We start from the raw sequence: 21,074 nt of genomic DNA, 5'->3' as shown, positions 1-21,074 counted from the left end.
TTGTTAATGACTACGCTGTTTTTTAAAACCAAAATAAGCTTCAAAGGTGGTAGTGCTACCAATCTTTCTGAGCAAAATCTTGTTAGACATCTTGCCATTTGCGAACTTTTCCAGCTGCCTTAGGAAGAAAATGAGAAAAAGGAAATCTTTGTGAACTTCTGTGTATGTGTGTGTGGGAGATGTTATTAAATTAAAAGCAAAGCCAAATCAACTGTTTAATATTATTGGCTACTGAGTAGAAAAGCCAAGGAAAATATTGTGGTGAAGTTTTTGTCATAATTGTTAAAAGAGATGAGCAAGGCAAGGTTTGTAGGTAGAAGGTGATATTTTTATTAAAACAACCAATATATTTTCAGAAAAAATAAACAGACCAACGTTTAAGCCCAGAAACATGTCTTTAGTTCTGAGTCAGAAGTCAAGTATTTCAATGATAAATAGGTGAGTTTGGGGGCATCACAAAGGAGACTAATACAATCTGCAAGTGGTGTACCTTAATGCTGTAAAAATTTCAATTTTTGTTTATTTGTAATACTTCTGACATGTTGCCAAATAGGAGCTTAATGTCATTCTAGGTCTATCTGACTTGTGACATTACCACTTGATGCATTTTTTTTTTTATATCAGCAGATGACTCAGTTCCCCTCCTAATGCAACCTTTTACACGGCATAAAATTCAAAAACTGCTTTGCTCAGGATGAGGCCTCTTTTCGAGGGCTGTTCTTGTTAAACATGCTTATGTAGTTGATACACTGATGACTTTCAAGGTTATATTGGAAGCAAAAAAGAAGTCACGCCTGTTTAGTAGCTGTAACTATGGTGCCAGAAGGTGGCACTGAAGAAATATGTAGGACATCATGGATTCTGTAGGTTCGCATTTTTATTGGATTTGTACTACAGTGAATTTTCTTTTGTGCAGCTCTGTGTTGCTTATTAACACTGTTTTCAATTTTCATTCTCTTCCCTAATTTTTAAGGTACTTTGGTGTTTTCCTTTTTGGTGGATGCCTGGAAGTTGGCATGTCTAAGTTCACACAGAACTTGGAAAATTATGCACTTTAGTGTGTTAGATGGAAGTTTAATCAGCCCCCTTTGGAAGTGCTTCAACACTCTGCACTTTATTAAAGCATCATGGCCTCGAACTTGGAAGATATGGATAAAACAGAAGTAATTGCTTTTGGGAAATAGAGGACATGTTTTGAAATAATGCAAGATAAAGCTAAACACTAAAACTGAAAAAGAACAAGTGCCCAGTAATGACGCATTAATACAATTAGCTTGGATTTTTAGTTCCTGTCCTTTCCATATATTACAACCAGCTCTGTCAGTAGTACTCCCAATATTTTGAGAAATAGAACCAGATTTTCTCGTTATGCTTGCCTTCCTTTCTGGCAGGCTCCACAGATAAATGTAACCAAATAATGCAATATTCAAGAAGCTGTTATAAGGAAAGCTATTGTAATACATTCAGTAATTACCGTTCTTGCTATCTGCCCTAGCAGAATCTGTAGCAATACTTCGGTGCTAAAACTTCTGACAGGAAACCACGTGCATTACAGAACATCTGCTTCACTATATAAAATTACTGGTGTTAGAGCAGAGATTGGTGTGTGGTTTTGTTTAGCTGTTAAAGCTAATAAATATATGGCCATGTGAAACTGAAATAAAGTCCCAACATTATTTGATCTGGATCTGGGGTGTTGTGACTTAGTGAAGCAAAACCAGAGATCTGTTTAAATAATGTTTTCAGCAAAGTTGAGAGTGTTTTTTGTCATGCTGAGCAGGGAACTTGCATTCTAATAATAACAGGTTTATAAGGGTCAGTTTAATAAGTACAGTTTAAAAGCAACTCCAGTAGTTTTCTCTGAGCAAATTGCCCCTCTGACCTGCTTATTTGCCAGAGCATAAGATTTCACCTAACTAGTGCAATTTCCTCCCCAGCTGCATGTCAGCATTCTTTCCTTAGGCCATTTTTTGAGACAAACCTGATTTTTTGCATAGGCTAGTTCTCTCACATATATGTATCTTTTTTTGATTCACCAGGTCATACTTAAGGTTAAGAAACCAGTCAGGGAAACTGTTTAGATTGGTTAGTTTTGGAGGTTTGGAAATATGATCAACACTCAGGTCATTCCACTTTACATAAAACAGAATTCAGTGCAGGTAACCAAAGGGGGACTTGACCAAAGAAATGGTGCAGTGGCATATTAAGAGTGATGAGACCTCAGTACATTGAAAGTCTTCTCCAAGGGAATTATTCTGTAGCTACTCATTTTTAGGTTTCTTTCCTTATTCTAATGATTAACTGACAGTCTGGTGTATACAAAAAGATGCTCCATTGAATTTTCTGTAGACTGAAAGACAGTCTTGTCTGTTGGAATATGATATTTGTATTGAAACATCCAAACTGGAATTATTCTTTTCAGTGTTAGTAACAGTTCAGTAAGGCCTCCACCAGTCCCACCACAATATTTATCCCTGGAGAGCTGAAAACAAATAGAAAGACAGCCAATTCTTAACTATATGAATAGATAAATCATCTTTATCAGTGAATTTCTCTCTGTGAATGATATTTTTATATATGGAAAGGAGATTAGAAGAATATGTAATAAACAGACTATTTAGTTTATCAGTTGGAAAAGTAGTATTGTTTTATATATTTCATGTTAGTGTCTATATAAAAGAGAAACAAATTTTCTTCTAAAGTAAAATACTTGAGCTGCTATAACACACCCTATAGGCTGTATGTGCTTTTTAAGCTACTGTAGGAAACAGTAATTGAAAGAGAAATTGTTTTTTGCTTTACTGTATTCAGAGAACAGCAAAGTGTTCAAAGCTGTACTAAGTTTTGATTTGTCATTTATATATTTTCTTTAAATCATTTAGTCTTTTATTTTTTTATAGCCATTTAGTCATTTATATATTTTTTAGTCATTTATATCTTTTTCAATATATATATTTATATATTTTCTTTTTTCCATCAGATTTAGAAGAGAAACTCTCTGTGAACTGAACTTGCTCTCCTTGAATATCGCACCATTTTGACACTACAGGAAATTAAGTTTTATTGCTGCTAATTTCTGTGGGTTTATCACTGGAAAAATATTGTAAAATGAATAGCAGGTTCAAATAACTGATTAGAGTGTGTTTGGAATATATTGAAAACCTTTTTGTTTTCTTTTACTCCTAAAAAGAACAGAAAATGTAATTTAATTTTTTATGTAAAAGAAAAAAGCAGGTCATTTTTCATAGGTTATTATTTAACCCTTTCAATGGTAAAGTGAGATAATGAGGGGAAAAATGACTTGTCTCAAGCTGGTACTCACTATATCTGGGCTAGCTCTATTTTAGTGCAGCTCAAATTCTACATGAGAAAATTGCAGAAATTTACAATTCAAAGTGTGTTTCATCAGGGAGAAATCCACAGATTGTTTTGACACTCAGTTAGAAATTCAGCATGAAGATGGACGTCTCATGAAATTTGCAGCTGCTGGATTGAATTTATATTTCCATAAAGGCCATCAACAGTAGCAGCCTGCAGGGGAAGTGGGGGAAAAATGACAAAAATTTTGAGGCTAGCATTTTTTCCTCAGCCTTATAGTAGCAAATTACTTGTAATAAGGTCCTACACTGACCAGTATTAAAGAGAAATATAGGCAGCCAGAAGGGAGTGATTTCTCAGTTTAATTGATTTGAACTAAAAATGTCTGAATTTGATATTTAAATATATGTTTAGTCATCTGCACAGTATGTAAAATGCAACTGCAAATCAAAAGTGTCCTTAAACTGAAAAATAAGTCTCTTACTGGTAATTACAGGAGGTTTATCATACAGGTAATTTGATTTTATAATAAATTCCCAGGATAGAAAATGAATGATATCTAAATGTGCAAAAGTAGGTCGTCTTTATTAAGGGTGAAAATCTCATCTCTGGCATGCTCTTTCTCATTCATACACACGCACAGATAGGAGAGAATGTGTAAGATCAGCATTTATTTTTTTCTGAGCAACAACTTTCATTTTCTTGATAATTTGAAAAGCAAACATGTATTCACAAAAACAAGTCCCTGTTGTCAAAACAATTAGTAAGGAATGCCATTGAGACAAATGCTATAATAAAATTGAACAGATTTATCTTTTGTTTAGAAGATTTTGAATATTACTGGCTATTTCTGTTTTCATGGAAGGAAGGGGCGTGGGGGAAGGTTAAATATTTCTGAAGTATCTTCTTTTTTGGTAGAAACCGAATCATTGTTATCATTCTTGAGAGATTCTAACTCCCTTGTTTCAAAATAGTGCGCATCTTAAGACTATGGGAAGGTTTAATGTTTAGGTGTTTGCTTTCACCTTGGTGTTAGAGATTTCTCCATACAACTCCCTGTGCACAGCAAGGCAGCTCTACCCACCAAGTTGTATTCAGAAGCCTTTTCCTCATAGTTAGTGGTCTGCATCTGTGCTGTCCTATGCTGCAGTTCCGTCATGTCATGCAAGCTAAGAAAGGTCAACAAAAATAAATTTTGAGGTCAGTAGACACTTAAATGTTCCAGAAGTTCTCCATAGCTGGACAACACAGAGTTCTGCTTTAGTATGGTGAAACACGAGTCACGTGTAGTCTTGATATCAGTACAGTTTCTTAGTGTATGGAGATATATAAGAGTGAAAATACTTGTGTGACAACTATAATATAAAAACACAGGGGTCATATCTCTTAGCTGCTCAAACCAGAAAGGAATGAGTTGGAATTCTAATGAGACTAATTGAATAACTTTGCAATAATGAGAATCTATGAATGTCATTGTTTCTGAGAGTTTACGTTTTAAAGATTGAATTGGTAAAGTGTAGTAAAGTAACTATCTTTAATTTTACTTCTAAAAATCGAAATACAGTTTAGGAACCTTCTTTGACATACAAGGAAATTAAATTATTTGATTGTAGAGTTTATAAGTTTCACAGCTTGTTCTGTCAGTGGTCATAAACTCTGTGTATCAAACGCTTGTATTATTACAAGCCATGCAAGTCTACAGGTTGCTGTCCAAAGGCAGTCTTTCTTATTTTCTTTCCCTGGCATCAGCTTAAATGCTTTTCATATAGAAACTTGTATATGTATGTACTCATTGGCTACAATAGTTGCATTTGGTGCTTTAGCATCTAGTGACAGCAAAATAGTCTAACATCAATGGGCACACAATTCTGTATTTAAATACTTGATGATTACGTGCTTACATACTGTGGAAGCACACAGACCTCTATTTGCTGTTTAGTCTAAAATTTGTTTAGTTAAGCTGGAACTGTGGAAGTAGCAAGCAGGAAAAACTGTTCAGGGGGGACTGTATGTTGCTTTTTGCACGTGCATTTGATTTTTTCTGACTTTTAAAATGAGCTCAGAAACTCTTAGATCTGATTCGAAAAATAAATTCATGAGCTGACTCAGGTTTAAAAAGCTTTGACTTTCAGGTAGTCCTTGGTCCCTACTGTTCCACTTTATCCTTTTCCTGCTCAAAGTAGCTTTGAAGGCAGATAAGATATTGCTGCAGTTCCTTGGCTATGTGAAGGTTTTTTTACTTTTTCGCCACCTACACCACTCTGAGCTAACAAAAATCAGCTAAAATGTTGGGTTTTGTTTTTTTTTTTTTTTTTTTCCCCCCCAGAATCAGTGTTACTGGAAAATACCTTAACTAATGGGTGTGCACAGGCCAGCTTAAAGAAACAAACTTTTGAAGCAGAGCTTTAAAAGTAACCTAACAATGTAAAGTAAGAGTTAAATCAGGCAAAACATTCCAGCTGTTCAAAAGTAAATGATTCCACATTACTAATATTAATCCACTAAATTGTACTTTCTGGTAAGTAATTGTTTAATTAAAAAAAAAGGTACCAGTTACCATTTGAAACACTTGTTTCTCTTAGAACTCTAATCAAGTAAATGTTTTTTTAAATTTCTGTATATTATGAAAGATGACATTTTGCAAACTTCAAGTATGAAAAGCTATAGAAGTATATACCAACCTGAATGATACGTAAACTCCTTTAAGAATTATTATAGCATTCTTTTAATTCTTCTAAAAAACATATTACTAATTATGCTTACAATTTGTTTCCTGTTTTTTACTTCAATGCCTTTAAAATAAATATTAAATATTATATTAAATAATAAAAGCACACTAGAAATTTATTGTAAATATAAACTTGAAACTAAAGCAAAATACAATGACTGATGAACATAAATAAAATCTCATTGCACTCATATGTCAAGTGTCAAACTAGTGAGTCAGAAAATGTTTAGATGGTTATTTCTAAATTGGTGTGGACCCTTTTTTAGATATTTCATTTTAAGAATCTCCCTTTCAGCCCTCATACATTTTAAACAATCAGGATAGAAGAAGAAAATCACGGGGAGTTTTTTGACCTATTAACTGTCTACTCAACTTCTTCTTAAGGATCTTTAGGGTGAAATGCTATTATAATAATTAATATAAATCACAGAGGATGGGGCACATCTTCTGTTTTTAGAACGGAAGTGACAGTATTGAATTCAAGATGCATAATCTTATCATAGTATTACAGATATGGGGTTGTCTTTAAGCCCTCTTCAGTAACATTTTTCCCTCCTTATAGTCAAAGGAAGGAATGATTTGCTTATGAGATGAGATATTCAAGTTCAGTTAGTTTATCTGAGTAAAAAATTAAACTTTCAAGTTGGAAGTAATTGATGATAACATACTTCTGTTGAAACTCACTGCTGCAGTATGGATATGCTACATAATACTGGTATTTTGAAGCACAGGAGATTTTTCTGATAGCATTTTGACCTGTCAATTCAATGTACCATGCTTCCTTCCCAGCTCAGGCAGTGTTCATTTTCTTCGTTTTATTCCCGTACCAATACTTGTTTTGTCTCAAATGTCATTCTTTAGAATTGGTTAAAGCTCAATGCAAGCAAAAGGCTTGTGTTTTCAAACAGAAACTTCAGTATTGTTTTATATAAAACATGAGTAAAATATCTGGATGCAGAGGAGAGTTGTGATATCCTGCTCTTCAGCTGCCAGGCCTGTGGTTGTATTGTCAGTGCCCCTGTGTGTGCACTCGGATGCTGTGGATTGCCATCATTTGTCATGTTGGTTTCTGTGCCGTCACAGACCTTTCGGTTGCTTTTTTCCGAGAGCTGAGGGAAAGGATTCCCTGTTGCTACTTTACCTGGTTGTGTTGATCCGGGCTGCCTCATCTCATAAGACTTACCTTTGCCATGAGGTTATTTATGAAAGTACAAAGCTTCCTGTTAGACCCAGCTGTGTGATGAAATAGAAAATGTTTTCTCTTTTGTCAGCCCTAGCAGACTCTGCTATTATCTATGCTTAGTCTTTGTTAGGTATTTTGTTTCCTTGAAGCTGTACAGTGTTTCTCTTGACTTGAGTAGGCTACACATAGTAGACATCCCAGCAAACCATTTGCGTGTTCAGGGCCATGCTGTAGTCACTTGTCCTCTCATATTAAAATGGCTTCCTCTTCTCCCAAGGAGGACCTCTTGCTCTTTCCTGAAATCCCTATCACACCAGGTCATCACCCTAGCTAAAAAAGTCAGTGAAATGCAAGACAGACTACCAGGGTCTCACAGGTGGTGTTCTGTGAGGACCCCATCGCGTTTAGGCCTTGTTCTCTGATACTCTTCCCCCATCCCCCTGCCTTTTTCCTTGACCCTTGAGCTTTCACACCAGTATTTCTTGTTTTCTTCCCAAAGCCATATTTTAACCATCAAGAGTAGCATTTCACCTGCTGGATGAACTGAGAGTCTTTTTTGAACAGAGAATATACGCATTGAGCATGTTTCCCTGAGTTGACTGCGACATTTGCACAGGGGTCAGGAGCTCAGCCTTGTTCAGCCTACTCAGATTTCAGGCCACACCACTAACTTCAGAGCCATGAAGGCACTTCAGAGGGGGACCACATCCAGCTTCTGTGTCTGAAATATTAGGACCTCTGTTAACATCTTGCTCAGATGTGAACTTTGCAAGTTTTTGTGTACTTGTTTTATGGGTGAGAAGAAGCAACTTAGCTCCAGTAAGACTTTATTTGTTGTGTTACGTTGATGTATCTGCATCCCACTTTTTCATCTGAGTGTATTTGTGAGACTTCTGTTAGTGAAAGGACTATGTGGGGTTTATATATATATATATAGACACACCTTCTATTACATTCTTAAGATGCTCTGTCTTGGAGTATATGAATAGTGCAAGTGCAACTTCAAAGGATAGTTTTGTAACTTACATGATAAAATGAGTAGTGTATAAATTGTGGGATAAAGAGTAATTTTTAATGCTGTTTAAAAGAAATGTCTGTAGAATATGCATATACATGAAATGGATAATGTATCTCAAAGGGCAAATTACTTTAGCAAACCTTCCTTTTCTTCAGAAGTTGCACTCTTGTGTTGACTGTAACTGAAATACACGAGCCTTCTCCCCTATACTCTGCAATGAAAATCAAACACAATAAAATAGCAGTACTAGTATTTTTTTAATCCTTCAAGTGCTATGCACGGTATTAGCTGTAACTGTGTTCAGACCTTGTATAAGACTGATTTTTCCTTGCAAATCTCAAACCCTAATCCTGTTGTAAAATTTATTAAAACGTACTAAAAACCAGAAATAGCGTTACCTCCTTGAGAATGTGTATGCAGCTAGCTGTAATAATTCCATTTATTCTGAAAACATAGAGATGGTAAATGAGCATTTGCAGATGATTTATAATTGAAATATAATTAATCATCCAAACCAGGCTGTAACACTGCTGTGTTGGGTCATATTGCTTAATTGCTGTTCTCCACAGCTGTAACTTTCTTTTCATTTCATTTACAATTCATACCCTTGCTGTCATTTGCCCATTTCTCTTCCCTGCATGACTGCATTTTTGTTTATATTCCTGCATTATGTTTTTATTTATAGAGTACAAGTTATTGCACACTTTCTATCTGCTTGCTAAATTCCCTTTACACATGCTAAATCCCCATTTTAAGCCTTTTTTCATACATTTACAGAAAATATTCAGTACTTCATTCTTGGATTTATTCACATTTTGACAGTAATTGGTAGAAAACTGTTTCTTGAATCTGATAGCCCAAAACTAACCAAAAGAACAGTTGGGAGAAAGCTTCCGCATGCTAGAGCTCAGCTCTCCAAGGAAGTGGCATTTCTACTAGTGTCATTTACACTTTTGTTGCAAAAAGAACGTAATGTTGCGTATTTCTAGTAAGCAACTAGATTAATTTACAAAACAGTGTTTCTTTGTAAAGGTGTGGTATCTGTTGGGGTTTGTGCCGCTTTGATGAGGTAGAAAATACAAGGCTTTCCAGTGAGCAGGAAATGGGAACTGGTGTTGGTGCATCCTGCTGCTAGATGAAGAGAGCTCAGGGACTGGAATGACATTCTAATTTTATTAGAATTAACTGTTTAGTGTTAGAGAAACACAGTTGTAGTATTCCTTCTGACTAGCTTGAATGTCCTACAATGACAAAAAAATTAAAAAAAAATAAAAGCAAAACGGCAAATTGCATATAGAGAAGAGTGAGAAATTGAACCCCAGTAATAAGAATTAGTATGTTTAAATTTATTTTGTCCTTACATATAGAAAACATGAATCTGGGCAGTTCAAGTAGAGGACATTTTTCACATACTTATCATATAATGGATAAGATCTGAAATGAGTGTCAAAGCAGACTTCTTCCATAGGGAGCTTTCAGGCTGAACTCGTTGAGGGTACTTTCAGTAAGTTCAATGTTACCTCCCATTACTTTTACTGTAAATAATACTGCTAAAAAGATAATGTGTGTTTTAGAGGAGAATGCAGAAGAAAACCTTTACAAGGTGTAGTTTTGGACTGTAATAACCTAAACTAAGGATTTGCAGTTGAAGCCTCCGCCACTTACCTTTCTCTGCCTGCACGCTAGTTTAGCAGGTAGCAAGTTATGAAGTGATCATTTCTTGCTGAGAACTGAGCCATGTTTTCAGGATGCCTCCTAAGTTTTTGAGGAAATGCATAATGTATTATGTCATACAAGTATTTTGGTACTTCATAAAAGATCAAACAAAATAGTAGTTCATTTTTAAAATAAGTAAAAAAAAGACCTAATCTATCACTGATTAATGGTTGTGTCTTTTTTCTCTCTCTTTCCCTTCTCTTTGGCTTCATTAACGGAAGGGTTTAATGTATTATTTTTTTCAGACTGATTCATAGCCTTTCAACACTAGAGTCAGAGTTCCAGTAGCAGCTATGAGATTGTCAGGGCGTGCTTGCATGTATAGAATCTCTGAAGCCATCCTCTTAATCATTATCTGCTTGATAATCAGTTGTGAATAAAAACAACTGAGAGATGTTTCTGGACAACTGTCTTTTACTGTCTTTTACTGGGACTTTTACTGGGACAGATATTGGCACTACATGTAGCTCTCACCCATTCCTTTAAGAATGACATACTCAAAATGGAATCATTGTAATAATCACTTCTTCGGTCTTTGTGAAAATATAATATTTCTCAATATGTATTAGCCCTAGTGAATCAGTGTATACACACGCGTTGCTAATCTTCCTGTGAAATAGCTGTACATTTAATATGGTTATTCAGACTTGAGGTTCTGCCTTCCTGTTCTCTTCCTGCTGGGTCTAAAATACGTATTTTTAATTTTTGTACAGGATTGGCTTCCTACTCCCAGTGTGGGTCGGAGCGTTATGTTCTGTTCTGTTTGCATATTGTAGATAAGTTTCTATGCTTTTGTCTCCTTACCCAATTATAATTGCCCAATTTACAATGTAGTGAATTTGGGCCTTGTTTTACTCACTGTCTTTGGCTACAGCTGAGGGTTTGGGAGATTTTATGTGAGGTAATGAGGGGGTTTTATTATTTATTTGCTTTTTTGGCTGTAGAAAAGATACTGTAGAACATTTGGATCCAGAGAACTCTGTGGTTTCCTTGTCTTTTATTACATTTAAGGCTAGATGTAATCTTGCTACTTTGAAGGAATTTGTCATGTCTCGAAACAAATACCCTCATTAGTTTCATAATCCCTTTAGCCCTAAACACTCTCATAAAATACTGTTTATCAGAGAGAGAGATTGTATCTTTCTTCTGCTAATTAACTACCCTTCTTTGAGAATAGTGTGAGTTTTTGTTTGTTTTGGGGGTCTTTTGTTTTGGTGAGGTTTTTTTGTTTTTTCCTCTTCAGCAGCACAGGCTATCAGAGGTAACAAACAGTATGTTTTGATCCTTGTCCATGATATAGATTTCTAAGATATTGGTGTAGTATCTGTAATGATACCCATATCCTCAGGAACAGCGGTAGCATCTGTATCCTCAAGAACAGAAGAGATCATTTCTAAAATAAAAGCATTTGTCAGAATTCTAGATAAATAGACATGGACCATGTAAAAAAAGAATTAACTCAACCCAGCACTCAATGTCAGCAATAGCAGTATTTTAATAAAATTACTCCTGCCACACCAGATCCAGGGAACTAACACCTCAGACGTTAGTTTAGATGGATCTGTAGGAACTGGTGTCACATCTTTGGATTGTCACGTAGATGTTATCCAGAACCCACAAGACGGCTTTTATATATTTATACTGGAAAAACATTTTCTGACATACCAAAACCTTAGAGCTCTCTCAGCCCAAAGACTGTGTTTCGGGGCCATATTGGGTTGCGTTCATACTGCCATGCAGAAGAATTTCGAAGTAACACTCAACAACAATGGAAAGACCGCATCAGAATTAGTACGTGAAATCTAATGCAGAACTGGACTGCCACACTGGTGGTAAGCAAAGCTTTTCTCCATCTACATGCAAATGTTTTAATCCGATATTTTACTAAGGTTGACTTCATATCTGACCGAATACCAAAAATGTTATTTTCCACTAGCCTCTAAATGGCTGTGTTATGCTCCTGGTACATTTATACATGTGCGTGTGTGCATATATATGTATTTTTAAACTTTTCATGTCTGGGGTGACTCCATTCAGAGATTGGTAAAATGATGCTGGCACACGTACTACATGGTTTGCACTGCATATTTCACAAGCTTGCAAAAGTTTCTCGCTAAGTGATCTGAATAATGCTGGTTTGTTTATTTTTTTGTACAAATACTTTGTATTTCTGGCTGTGGCTTGATAGTATTAAACTTAATAGAAAACTCACTGATTTCTGTGTGTGTATGTTTTGGCTTTATTTGTCATAAAAATATCAGATTGCTCTTTTCAGATTCCCCTCTACGAAGACCAAAGTAAAAAGTGATGTCTTCCATTAATGATTTGCTAGAATATTCTCTAGACTTTTTGATGATGTTTGTAAAATAGAAGTGTATTACTTAAATGAAACATTTATTTTAAAGTCTTTTTGGAAACTTGAGCTTTCTATAGAAAAAGTTGTTTTAATTTAGGAAACATACTGGTTCATACGTAAGCAAACAGTTAAGAAACCTGTAAATACAGTTGGAAATAACAGAAATTGTTAAACTTCTGTCAGTTGGAGCAATCAGACAGAAATACCGTTTGTAATTTAAAGAGACCAGTTTGAAAGAGAAAGAGGGACACCTGTGTGTTAGGGTTTTGAATTTCTTGATTCTCCAATCATTCATTTAAAATTATTTCTGGGAGACTAGTCCTGCTAACTTCTATTTAAAGTCTGAATTGAGAAAAGTTCTGAGGATCACCTTAAAGGACTTGGTTCTAAAACGTACTAAGCTTTTTCTGTAAAGGTAACATTACTAACAACGGTATAGTACGATATGGTTGGTCTTAGTAAACTGAATGGAGGGAGCAGTGTATTGAGAAAACATCTGATTTCAGTGAGGTCTGCTGTTGTAGAACACCTTAGGAAAATGGATAATGAAATAGTTACTAGCATTGCACATTGTATAATTGGTTAAACTCTTCTGCTGTTTTCTTCTGTTATTGGTTGTATCATTATTAGAATATTTGTTCCATCACCAGTTTCAGCAACTTCAGCTGGTGTATCAATAAGACTTACAGCCCAGGTATGAGTGTATTTTTTTCTGTTCAAAGAGCCAGCTTCCAGACAATCTTTCATATTAGTTCTTTGTCATCCTTGACAGGTATGTGCAGAGCAGAGTCCTAGAACAGGGACGTAGCAGTCTTCAAAAAAATAGCCTAGACGTTCAATTAGGAGACAAGGAGGGATATGCGGGCATTTATAAAACAGTAAAAACCAAAACCTGTGTTGTTTTCTTTTTTAGCTCGTTATTCGCATTTTAACTGTAGTAGATGCATTTTCAAACTGAGTTATTTTTTTCTTTTTCTTCTTTTCCCCCCGCCCCCCGCACTCCCATCCCACCCCAGTCCTTCCTGGCTGATTGTGTAGGTATTTTTCCAAAGTTTCGTTGGTCTATGTCATGTCTTTACTATCAGTACCTTGGCTGAGTAACTTTCATTTGAGCATTGCTGCTATCTATCTTAGACATGTTATGTTGCTGTAATTTATTTTTTTCTTCTTCTGGAAGCATAATTAGGCAGTGGGTTGGAAAATACATATATGCATGTATATATATTTACATTCAGTATGTCAGTGACTGGATACATGCAATGGCGCAATTAAGCAGAAATGTGATTAGTGTGGACCCACACAAGCATAGGCCTTTTGATTTAAAAGGATAAAAAAAATCTGCCATTTGTGTCAAAATGGAAAATTTTAATATGCATAACTGTTTTTAACTGCAACACAGAATCAAGTTGCAGTTCTGTATACTCTAGATGTCTGACAGCTGTTATAAAAGTGGGTTGTCTTTTCAGAGGGCTGAGGGATAAGCTTGTTCTATATCAAGCAAAATACAGAATATATCTACCCAAAGAAACAATTAAGATAATAGTGTCAAAATCATTCTGGTTTGCAGATAAAAGATGCAAATTGGTATATGGAATCAGAAGGAACCCATATAGGCCTGGTTACCCTGCAATATTACTTGTGTTGAGTTGGGTTGAATAGGGCATGATTGAGTTGTTGCCTGTTTGGAGGGCGCTGTTCTAAGTCTTTCTTGTTTACTTTATGGAAAATAGGCAAAATTTCTTGATCTGTCAGGATAAGGTGTTTAATTTCCTTACATTCGTACATGACTACAGCAAGAATGATATTGAGTGATTTTTCCTTTTGCGTATGCAGGTTAATAATTTTCCTGCACTAGGGAAATAAAAATTTTCTCAGAAATAAAGAATGTGGCTCTTGTTTCAGGGAATAACGTATGGTCTTCTTTCTGGACATAGGTTTACTTGGGTTTTGTTTGCGTTTCAAGTATGTATACATTGTGATAGATCAATTACTAGTTAGTAGGTGGTTGGATAGTAAGCTTTCTTTGCATAAACTTCATTGTTTAGCAGATGTTTATAAGAAGGGCAGAATCTAGATGACATCAAGAGTCAGATTTGTTAAGTTGACATCCTGGATTAAAATTTGGGACACAACCAGGCTAACCATACCATAAGGCCATGTTGGTCACGTTTACAAGAGTGAGAACTTCTCCAGAGGACCGTCTACCCTAGAGAAGCTTTTGAAGATGACTTATATACGGATCCCTTTCCCTGGGAAACTGACAGCAGATCCTATCAAGATGGGGAAAAGTCCTTGTCAATGGAAATTTCAGAGGAGAAGCAAAGTCTTTTGGGACAGCATCAGATGTGCTGCTATTATGTTAATACCCACTTCTGACAAGAGATATGTTTCTAGCAAAGACAGAACTCTCTCTTCATCTAAATTCCACGTTAAAATTTCACATCTTCTCTGGTGACTTCATGACGATTAAAACAAAAAAGCTTACTCTCCTGCAAGAGACCCAGAACCATAAGTCTGATTTCATGTGTTTAAACTACTTAGACTATAAGGTTTTTCTAAAGGTACATTTACTAGAGGCCGCAGTAAATGCACGCTATTTGGGCTAGCGTTACCTGCCAGGGCTGCAATCTGAAAGACTGTCAAACTCGGAGATAAGGTGGAAGAAATTATCAAAGCTCTGAATTTGCTGTGACTAGACATTCTGGGATGTAAGTAAACTTGCTCAAAACTATCTTGGTTATCTTCAGCTTCTCTTGCAACATGACCCTACTCTTAATCTTTCTTTACCATGTCAAATCCATTGTTAGAGGTATACGAATAATATTTAATGAATTGTATTGGTAAAATCTGTTAACCAAGTTAATTAAACGTGGAAAACTGTTCCCACTTTATTGGACATTAATTGTAAATGCTGTAGAAAATCAGAGCAAGGTGGGAACAATTATTTTGGTACACAGTGTGGCATAGTAAGAACAGCAATTAATACAAAATAAGAAATAATACTAAGATGATATGGCTATGACATTGGCATTGTCAGCTGGCATTCCTTTCGGAAGGTGAAAAGGAACTGTGAGGCTTGTACTGCATGTGAGTTTCTCCTTTGACAGTATGTGTTCCCAAAAATGGAAGTAATCGTCCTGACTTCAAACCTTCAGTAGAAATCTGAAGAAACAGATCGTCCTTTGGAAATAAAATAGTACTTGCAAACAACTCTGTAAAGCCAAATGTATTGATGATAAGATGTAAACATAAAGCAAAATCAAGGCATGATTTTTGACCCTGAGTGCCTGGTACTTACAGCTTTTTTGGACTTGCTCATTCAGCTCTTAGCAAGTTTAATATTGCTTGATCCTGCATCACTGTAAAACTGGAAATCTGTGATCCTGGTTCTTTGGAGGTTAACGGAAATCAGAGCCATTGAACAAAGCAGCCTGTGGCCTTACCTGATGCTCTTAAAAGTTGAAATTAGTTTCTAATATGATTTTATAAAGCATAAAGAGTTTTAGATTACTGCAGGTGTATGAATTATTGGAGAAAATACAACTACATGCATAAGTGATAGATTGTAGATGCAAATATTAAACTTCTTGTATTTTAGACTAATGTGTTGATTCGTTGTATGAATAAATATAATGAACTATTGAAAGTTATTAATTTGTCACTCAGCAAAAGTTAATTAACTTCATAGAAATCTAAGTTTTGAAAAAATAAAATCAGAATTCTTTGGGAGAAAACTGTTATCTTAAAAAGCTGACATCTTTCCTAAGATGAAGCAGAAGTACTGGAATTCTGAACACAAGGTAACATGAAGACAGCCACCAATGAACAAGCTCTCTCACTAAAAAAAAAAAACTGTGGAGAGGAGGGATCTACGCTTGCACAAATTAATGTTCACCTTTAAAAGGCTTGTTTTTCCCTTTCTTCACAACAGGCTTTATTTTTTTCTTCTCCTCCAATAGAGATAAGAACTTCATATCTTGCTCTGAAGGTGATGGGCCTCTCCTGCAGCCTATAGAGAAATAATCTACTTTTTATTACCTCTAGAAGAAATAATTTTTTCTCTGCTTTGTGGGAAGAACTGCTGATAGTTCAGTGGCTTTGCTAACTTAAATACTGCTTCATATTTAGCAAGAACTACAGAGTTTGTTGAGGTGTTACTAGATAAGAGGAAAGAAATGGGGGATCCATTCTGTGAGCGTTGTAAGATACTGCTGAAAAAAATTTTAGAAACCTTTGTTTTCAGTAGGTAAAGTTTGTGTTGTGTTACTGATCATGAAATAATGTACTGTTAGTAAATGAAGTACAATATAATATTTTCAGACTACATAGTGCTTCAGTAAATAGGTATGCTTTAAAAATGCTTGTTTCATCATAAAGTTTACAGCAGTGCTGTGCAACTGAAATTTAGTCCATTTGTCTTAAATTAACAAAGGCTGCATATTCACTCAGCGCATTTTATAAAAAATTTCTTTAAGTAATTAATAGTCTTTCTTCCATGGACTCCTACCACGCGGACAGTACAAATCAGCAAGCCAAAAGAGTCCTGGTCCTGAATTCTCGTGAACATCCAAGATTCATTCAATTTGAGTGGGAGTTGTGAATTGTTGCTTTAACAGGGTAGCTGCATGCATGCCCATGTGTGAGAGGGTGATCCAGTTTCCATCGCTGACTGCAAAACGTACTGGTAATTTATAGCTGGTAGGGGCTCTTGCTCAGTGCAGGTACAAAAACATTCAGTTCCCTGTCCCATTTCGCCTCTCACTGATCATATGTGCCATAGTTTGTTCTAGGTGTACACAGCTGACAAACTGGTTTGGAGGTTAACAGAGAAATATTTTTCAAATAACAATTTTGTAAACAGTGAAAATCTATCTAGGGCTGCTGGAGATCCTTAAAATAGTGTGTGTGTATATATGTGTATTGTTTTAAGAAATTGATATGGGAAGACTAATAATTTGCTTATAGAACAATGCAAGTTTGGGATGATTTGTTATTTAACTGTACTTTGATCTGGAAGGTTCTTCAGTGGGCTTTTCTTAATGCAAATGTGGATATATCAGATTTAGTGACTGCAGGGGAAACAACTAGCATGTTTTGTCTGTGGAAGAGGGGCTTTTCCTTAGAAGAAATTGAAAAATTATAATACTCGTTTATAACATCTGTGCATATCTAGTTAACCATGTTTTTATTGTGAAATATAATTTAGTTTCTAGGCTTTATAGTCTATAGATAGGGCTGTAGAAATTCAGAAAATTATTCATTAAGTCACTTGCTACTCCTTCACATTTCGTTTACTGTTTCTCTTGCTGGTTTTGGCTATCCCTTTCTCATGCTGACACGCTGCCTAACTTCTGTTAAACTCTGTTTTCAGGCTTTTATACAAATTCACTTCAGTCGTCATACATTGACTTTCAGATGGGCTAGGACAGAAAGGCTTAGAGAAAATATGTACAGTAAGAAAATATCAAATGTGAAATGTGTAAATACTGTGTCACTTGATGAAAGATCTGTCCATTACTTAGGCTTCTTCGCTGTTTTGCCTCCTTGTAACTCTTGCAAAGTTTCAAATCTTGGCTACTGCAGTGTTTTCTTGTCATGGTTTGGGCTGGGATGGAGTTGACTTTCTTACTAGCAGCTGGTATAGTGCTGTGTTTTGGGTTTGGGATGGGAACGCTCTTGATGGCACACTAATGTTTTCAGTTGTTGTGAAGCAGTCAAGGCCCTTTCTGCTCCTCACACCGCCCCGCCAGTGAGCAGGCTGGGGGTGCACACAAGTTAGGAGGAGACATAGCTGAGACAGCTGACCCCAGCTGACCACAGGGATATTCCATACCATAAGGCATCATGCTCAGTATATAAAGTTGGGAGAAGAAGAAAGAAAGTGGAGTCCGTTTGGAGTTATGGTGTTTTGTCTTCCCAAGTAAACATTATGCATGATGGAGCCCTGCTTTCCTGGAGATGGCTGAACCCCTGCCTGCTGATGGGAAGTAGTGAATGAATTCCTTGTTTTGCTTTGCTTGCATGCATGGCTTTTGCTTTACTGATTTGGTTTGGGCCAGGCTGTCTTTATCTCAAACTTTATCTCATTAAACTGTCTTTATCTCAACCCGTGAGTTTTCTCACTTTTACTCTCCCAATTGTCTTCTCCATCCCGCCATGCGGGAAGTAAGCAAGTGGCTGCGTGGTCCTAGTTGCTGGCTGGCATTAAACCACAACACTTGTGTACATAATGTTATATTGGAATGTTCTATGTGAGTATTCTGTGCATCTGTTAGATTCTTTCGGAAGTAATCTGCTTTTTGTTTTAGGAGTTACTGGCTGTTATTTGGATATACTGTGTTTTATATGACCTCAGTTTGAAGTATTAATGGTTCTGTGTTTCTGAGATCAATTGGTCACATGAAAGTGAGGTTAGTTTTAAAGTTAAAAGTGTAAATAGTGATTCTTAGATTGCTATTTGTAATTGCTTCATATGTATATACTTACAAATGAAGTTTCCTGAGTTGCCGTAGGAAAGACTACAGTATTTATTTGAAAACCTGGGACTGCATTAATCAACATAAAGTAAAACAGTCAATATATTTAATAAGAAAAAACACTTCTCTAAACTGTAAAAGGCTTTAATTACATCTAAAGAGACCTCAGTGTGATCTTCAATAGAAAAGTAAATTATTTGTCAGTGGAGGTCTGCCAAAAGAAACCTAGAGGTCAAGGCAGATCAGACAGTTGAAGTTAATTAGTGTTGTGTGTGCATCACAAGTGCAGAGAGGCTTAAAAACCACCAGCACTTCTGTGTAATGATTCTTCAACATGCGATCTTTGGGAAATAATTTTCTGAGTTTGAGTCTACAATTTGATTTGACTGTGAGATCTGGAGAATTAATTTTTTACATGTGTCTTATGAAAGCTTGCAGCAGAATAAAAAGTGTTGTATTTTGTTAAAAGTAGATTACCTTAAAAAGTTTTATTTGAGAATGTATGAAGATACAACATCAATCACAAGTCATGGTAGCAAGTAGAAAAATACGCTTCTTTGTTGCTTATGCCGGTTTACTCAGACTGTTCTACCTGTGTAGGACTCAAATTATGGACAGTTTTTTAAAAGGTGTTGTGCTAACAGTAACATCAAGTGACTTCCCAACTATGCAGAATAGTGTTAATTCTGAGACTGATATGGCATCAAACCGAACTAGAGAGGTCTTCAGCTTTTATGGAAATCTGTATGGGAAGAAAATGTTTCTGTATTTTTGTTTTGATTTGTAGATAAAGAGTTTGAGAAATGGAATTACCCATGCTATTGCTGAAAGGAAATGATTTTAAAGAAAGTGTATGAAGTAAAATATGTTCAGTATATAGGAATTGTGTACTTATAAAACAAATAAGTATAAATCATATATCTTTGAACGCTCATTAAAAATATCTAATCTTGGAAACGAAATTATGCTACACTAATTTCTTTGCCTGATGGCGTATCTGAAATAGTAAAAATGTTGCATTGCTTAAAAATAAAAATAATAAGGCTAATGAAGGTACCTAGAAAAGGAATTACAGTTTCTATACAAATTCTTATTTTATTGTATTAACTATTTAATAATGAACAATAGTCTGCAGTTTAGCTATTAACCAGAGACGGGTGAATTGTAACTCCTGACTGCAGTCAGTTTTAAAATAACTTCTTTTGAAATACTTATTGAAAGCATACTGAAGGAGTGAACTGCATTAATCACACCATTATGAAAGAAAATATTTTATGCAGATATTTGTTTGTGTTTTCTAAAAATGTCAAATTTCTCTGTATCAGCCTCCTAGGAAGGGAAAAATCTGGGAGAAAAAGCCTGCGGAATGTTGTTAGGTTTTTTTTCCCTGTGAGGGATGGGGAACTTGCACATCTTTCCGGTATCTGCTAATTTAAAAAGCAAATTAAATACTCTTTCTCTGAACAGTAGTATGATATCTGACAGTCAGTCTGCTGTGTGTTACATCACTTGTTGAATCTTAATTCTTCCTCTTTGGCAGTAGTAGAATCTGTGGGTGGAATGTAGATACAGATTCTCTGCACTGGCTCCCCTTTCAATATACTGAATGTTCCCTGTCAGAGAGCTACCTAATGGTTTTTGTTTTGAACTTAGGAAATACTTAGTTTGCAAGCATATGTGAAAAGGCTCACATGCACAGAGCAGTTGCCCGTGATCGGAGATGATGACCGCTTTGGAAAGCTAGTGAGTGAACTTTCAGTGATAGGTTCTGACTCGAGAACAGCATGAAGTTTCTCATCCCTGCCCAGCAATGGTGTGGAAGATAGCCAGGTGAAGGGAAAAACAGCTGATCGATAGTCCTTCAGAGAAGCATTCTCAAAGGGAGGGAGACAGCAAGGTGGATAACTTGGCTTGAAATATATTTGTTGTTAATAATCCAATTCAACTGTAGAACATGCAAGCTTTTGTTAAAGTTACTGAAACGCATAGTATTTCAAATTGACATCTTGATGGTAATAATTTTCTCAATATTTTTAATCCTTCATTTTTATCCAGTAGACATCATTGCACATGTGTGAATAAGTACAGTTCTTTCAAAACAATAACATAATTAGCAATTTAAATATTATATAGAAATATATTTAACTGCCTTTTTTCTTCTTTCTTTTTTATAGGGCAGATTATACCAGAAAGAAGATTTGTAGAAGCAATAAATCGTCAAGCATATCAGTATGAAATGGGTGACTTTCCAACAGAATGGGAAGGTAAATCCTGAATAT

The 21,074-nt window shown here is 35.6% G+C and overlaps 1 protein-coding gene across 1 annotated transcript in view; it reads left to right on the top strand.

The window, feature by feature from the left end:
• Positions 1-21,074, top strand: part of NDUFAF2 (NADH:ubiquinone oxidoreductase complex assembly factor 2) — a 107,451-nt gene that overhangs the window by 63,250 nt on the left and 23,127 nt on the right. The window contains exon 4 of the mRNA XM_063321520.1: positions 20,970-21,059. Within this exon, the coding sequence (XP_063177590.1) occupies positions 20,970-21,059 (90 nt within the window). The remainder of the gene's footprint in view (positions 1-20,969; positions 21,060-21,074) is intronic.

Source organism: Chroicocephalus ridibundus, chromosome Z, assembly GCF_963924245.1.
Source record: "Chroicocephalus ridibundus chromosome Z, bChrRid1.1, whole genome shotgun sequence".
Lineage (NCBI taxonomy): Eukaryota > Metazoa > Chordata > Aves > Charadriiformes > Laridae > Chroicocephalus > Chroicocephalus ridibundus.
Note: the sequence above shows the minus strand (reverse complement) of the source record. Positions and strands in the feature narration are given on the sequence as shown.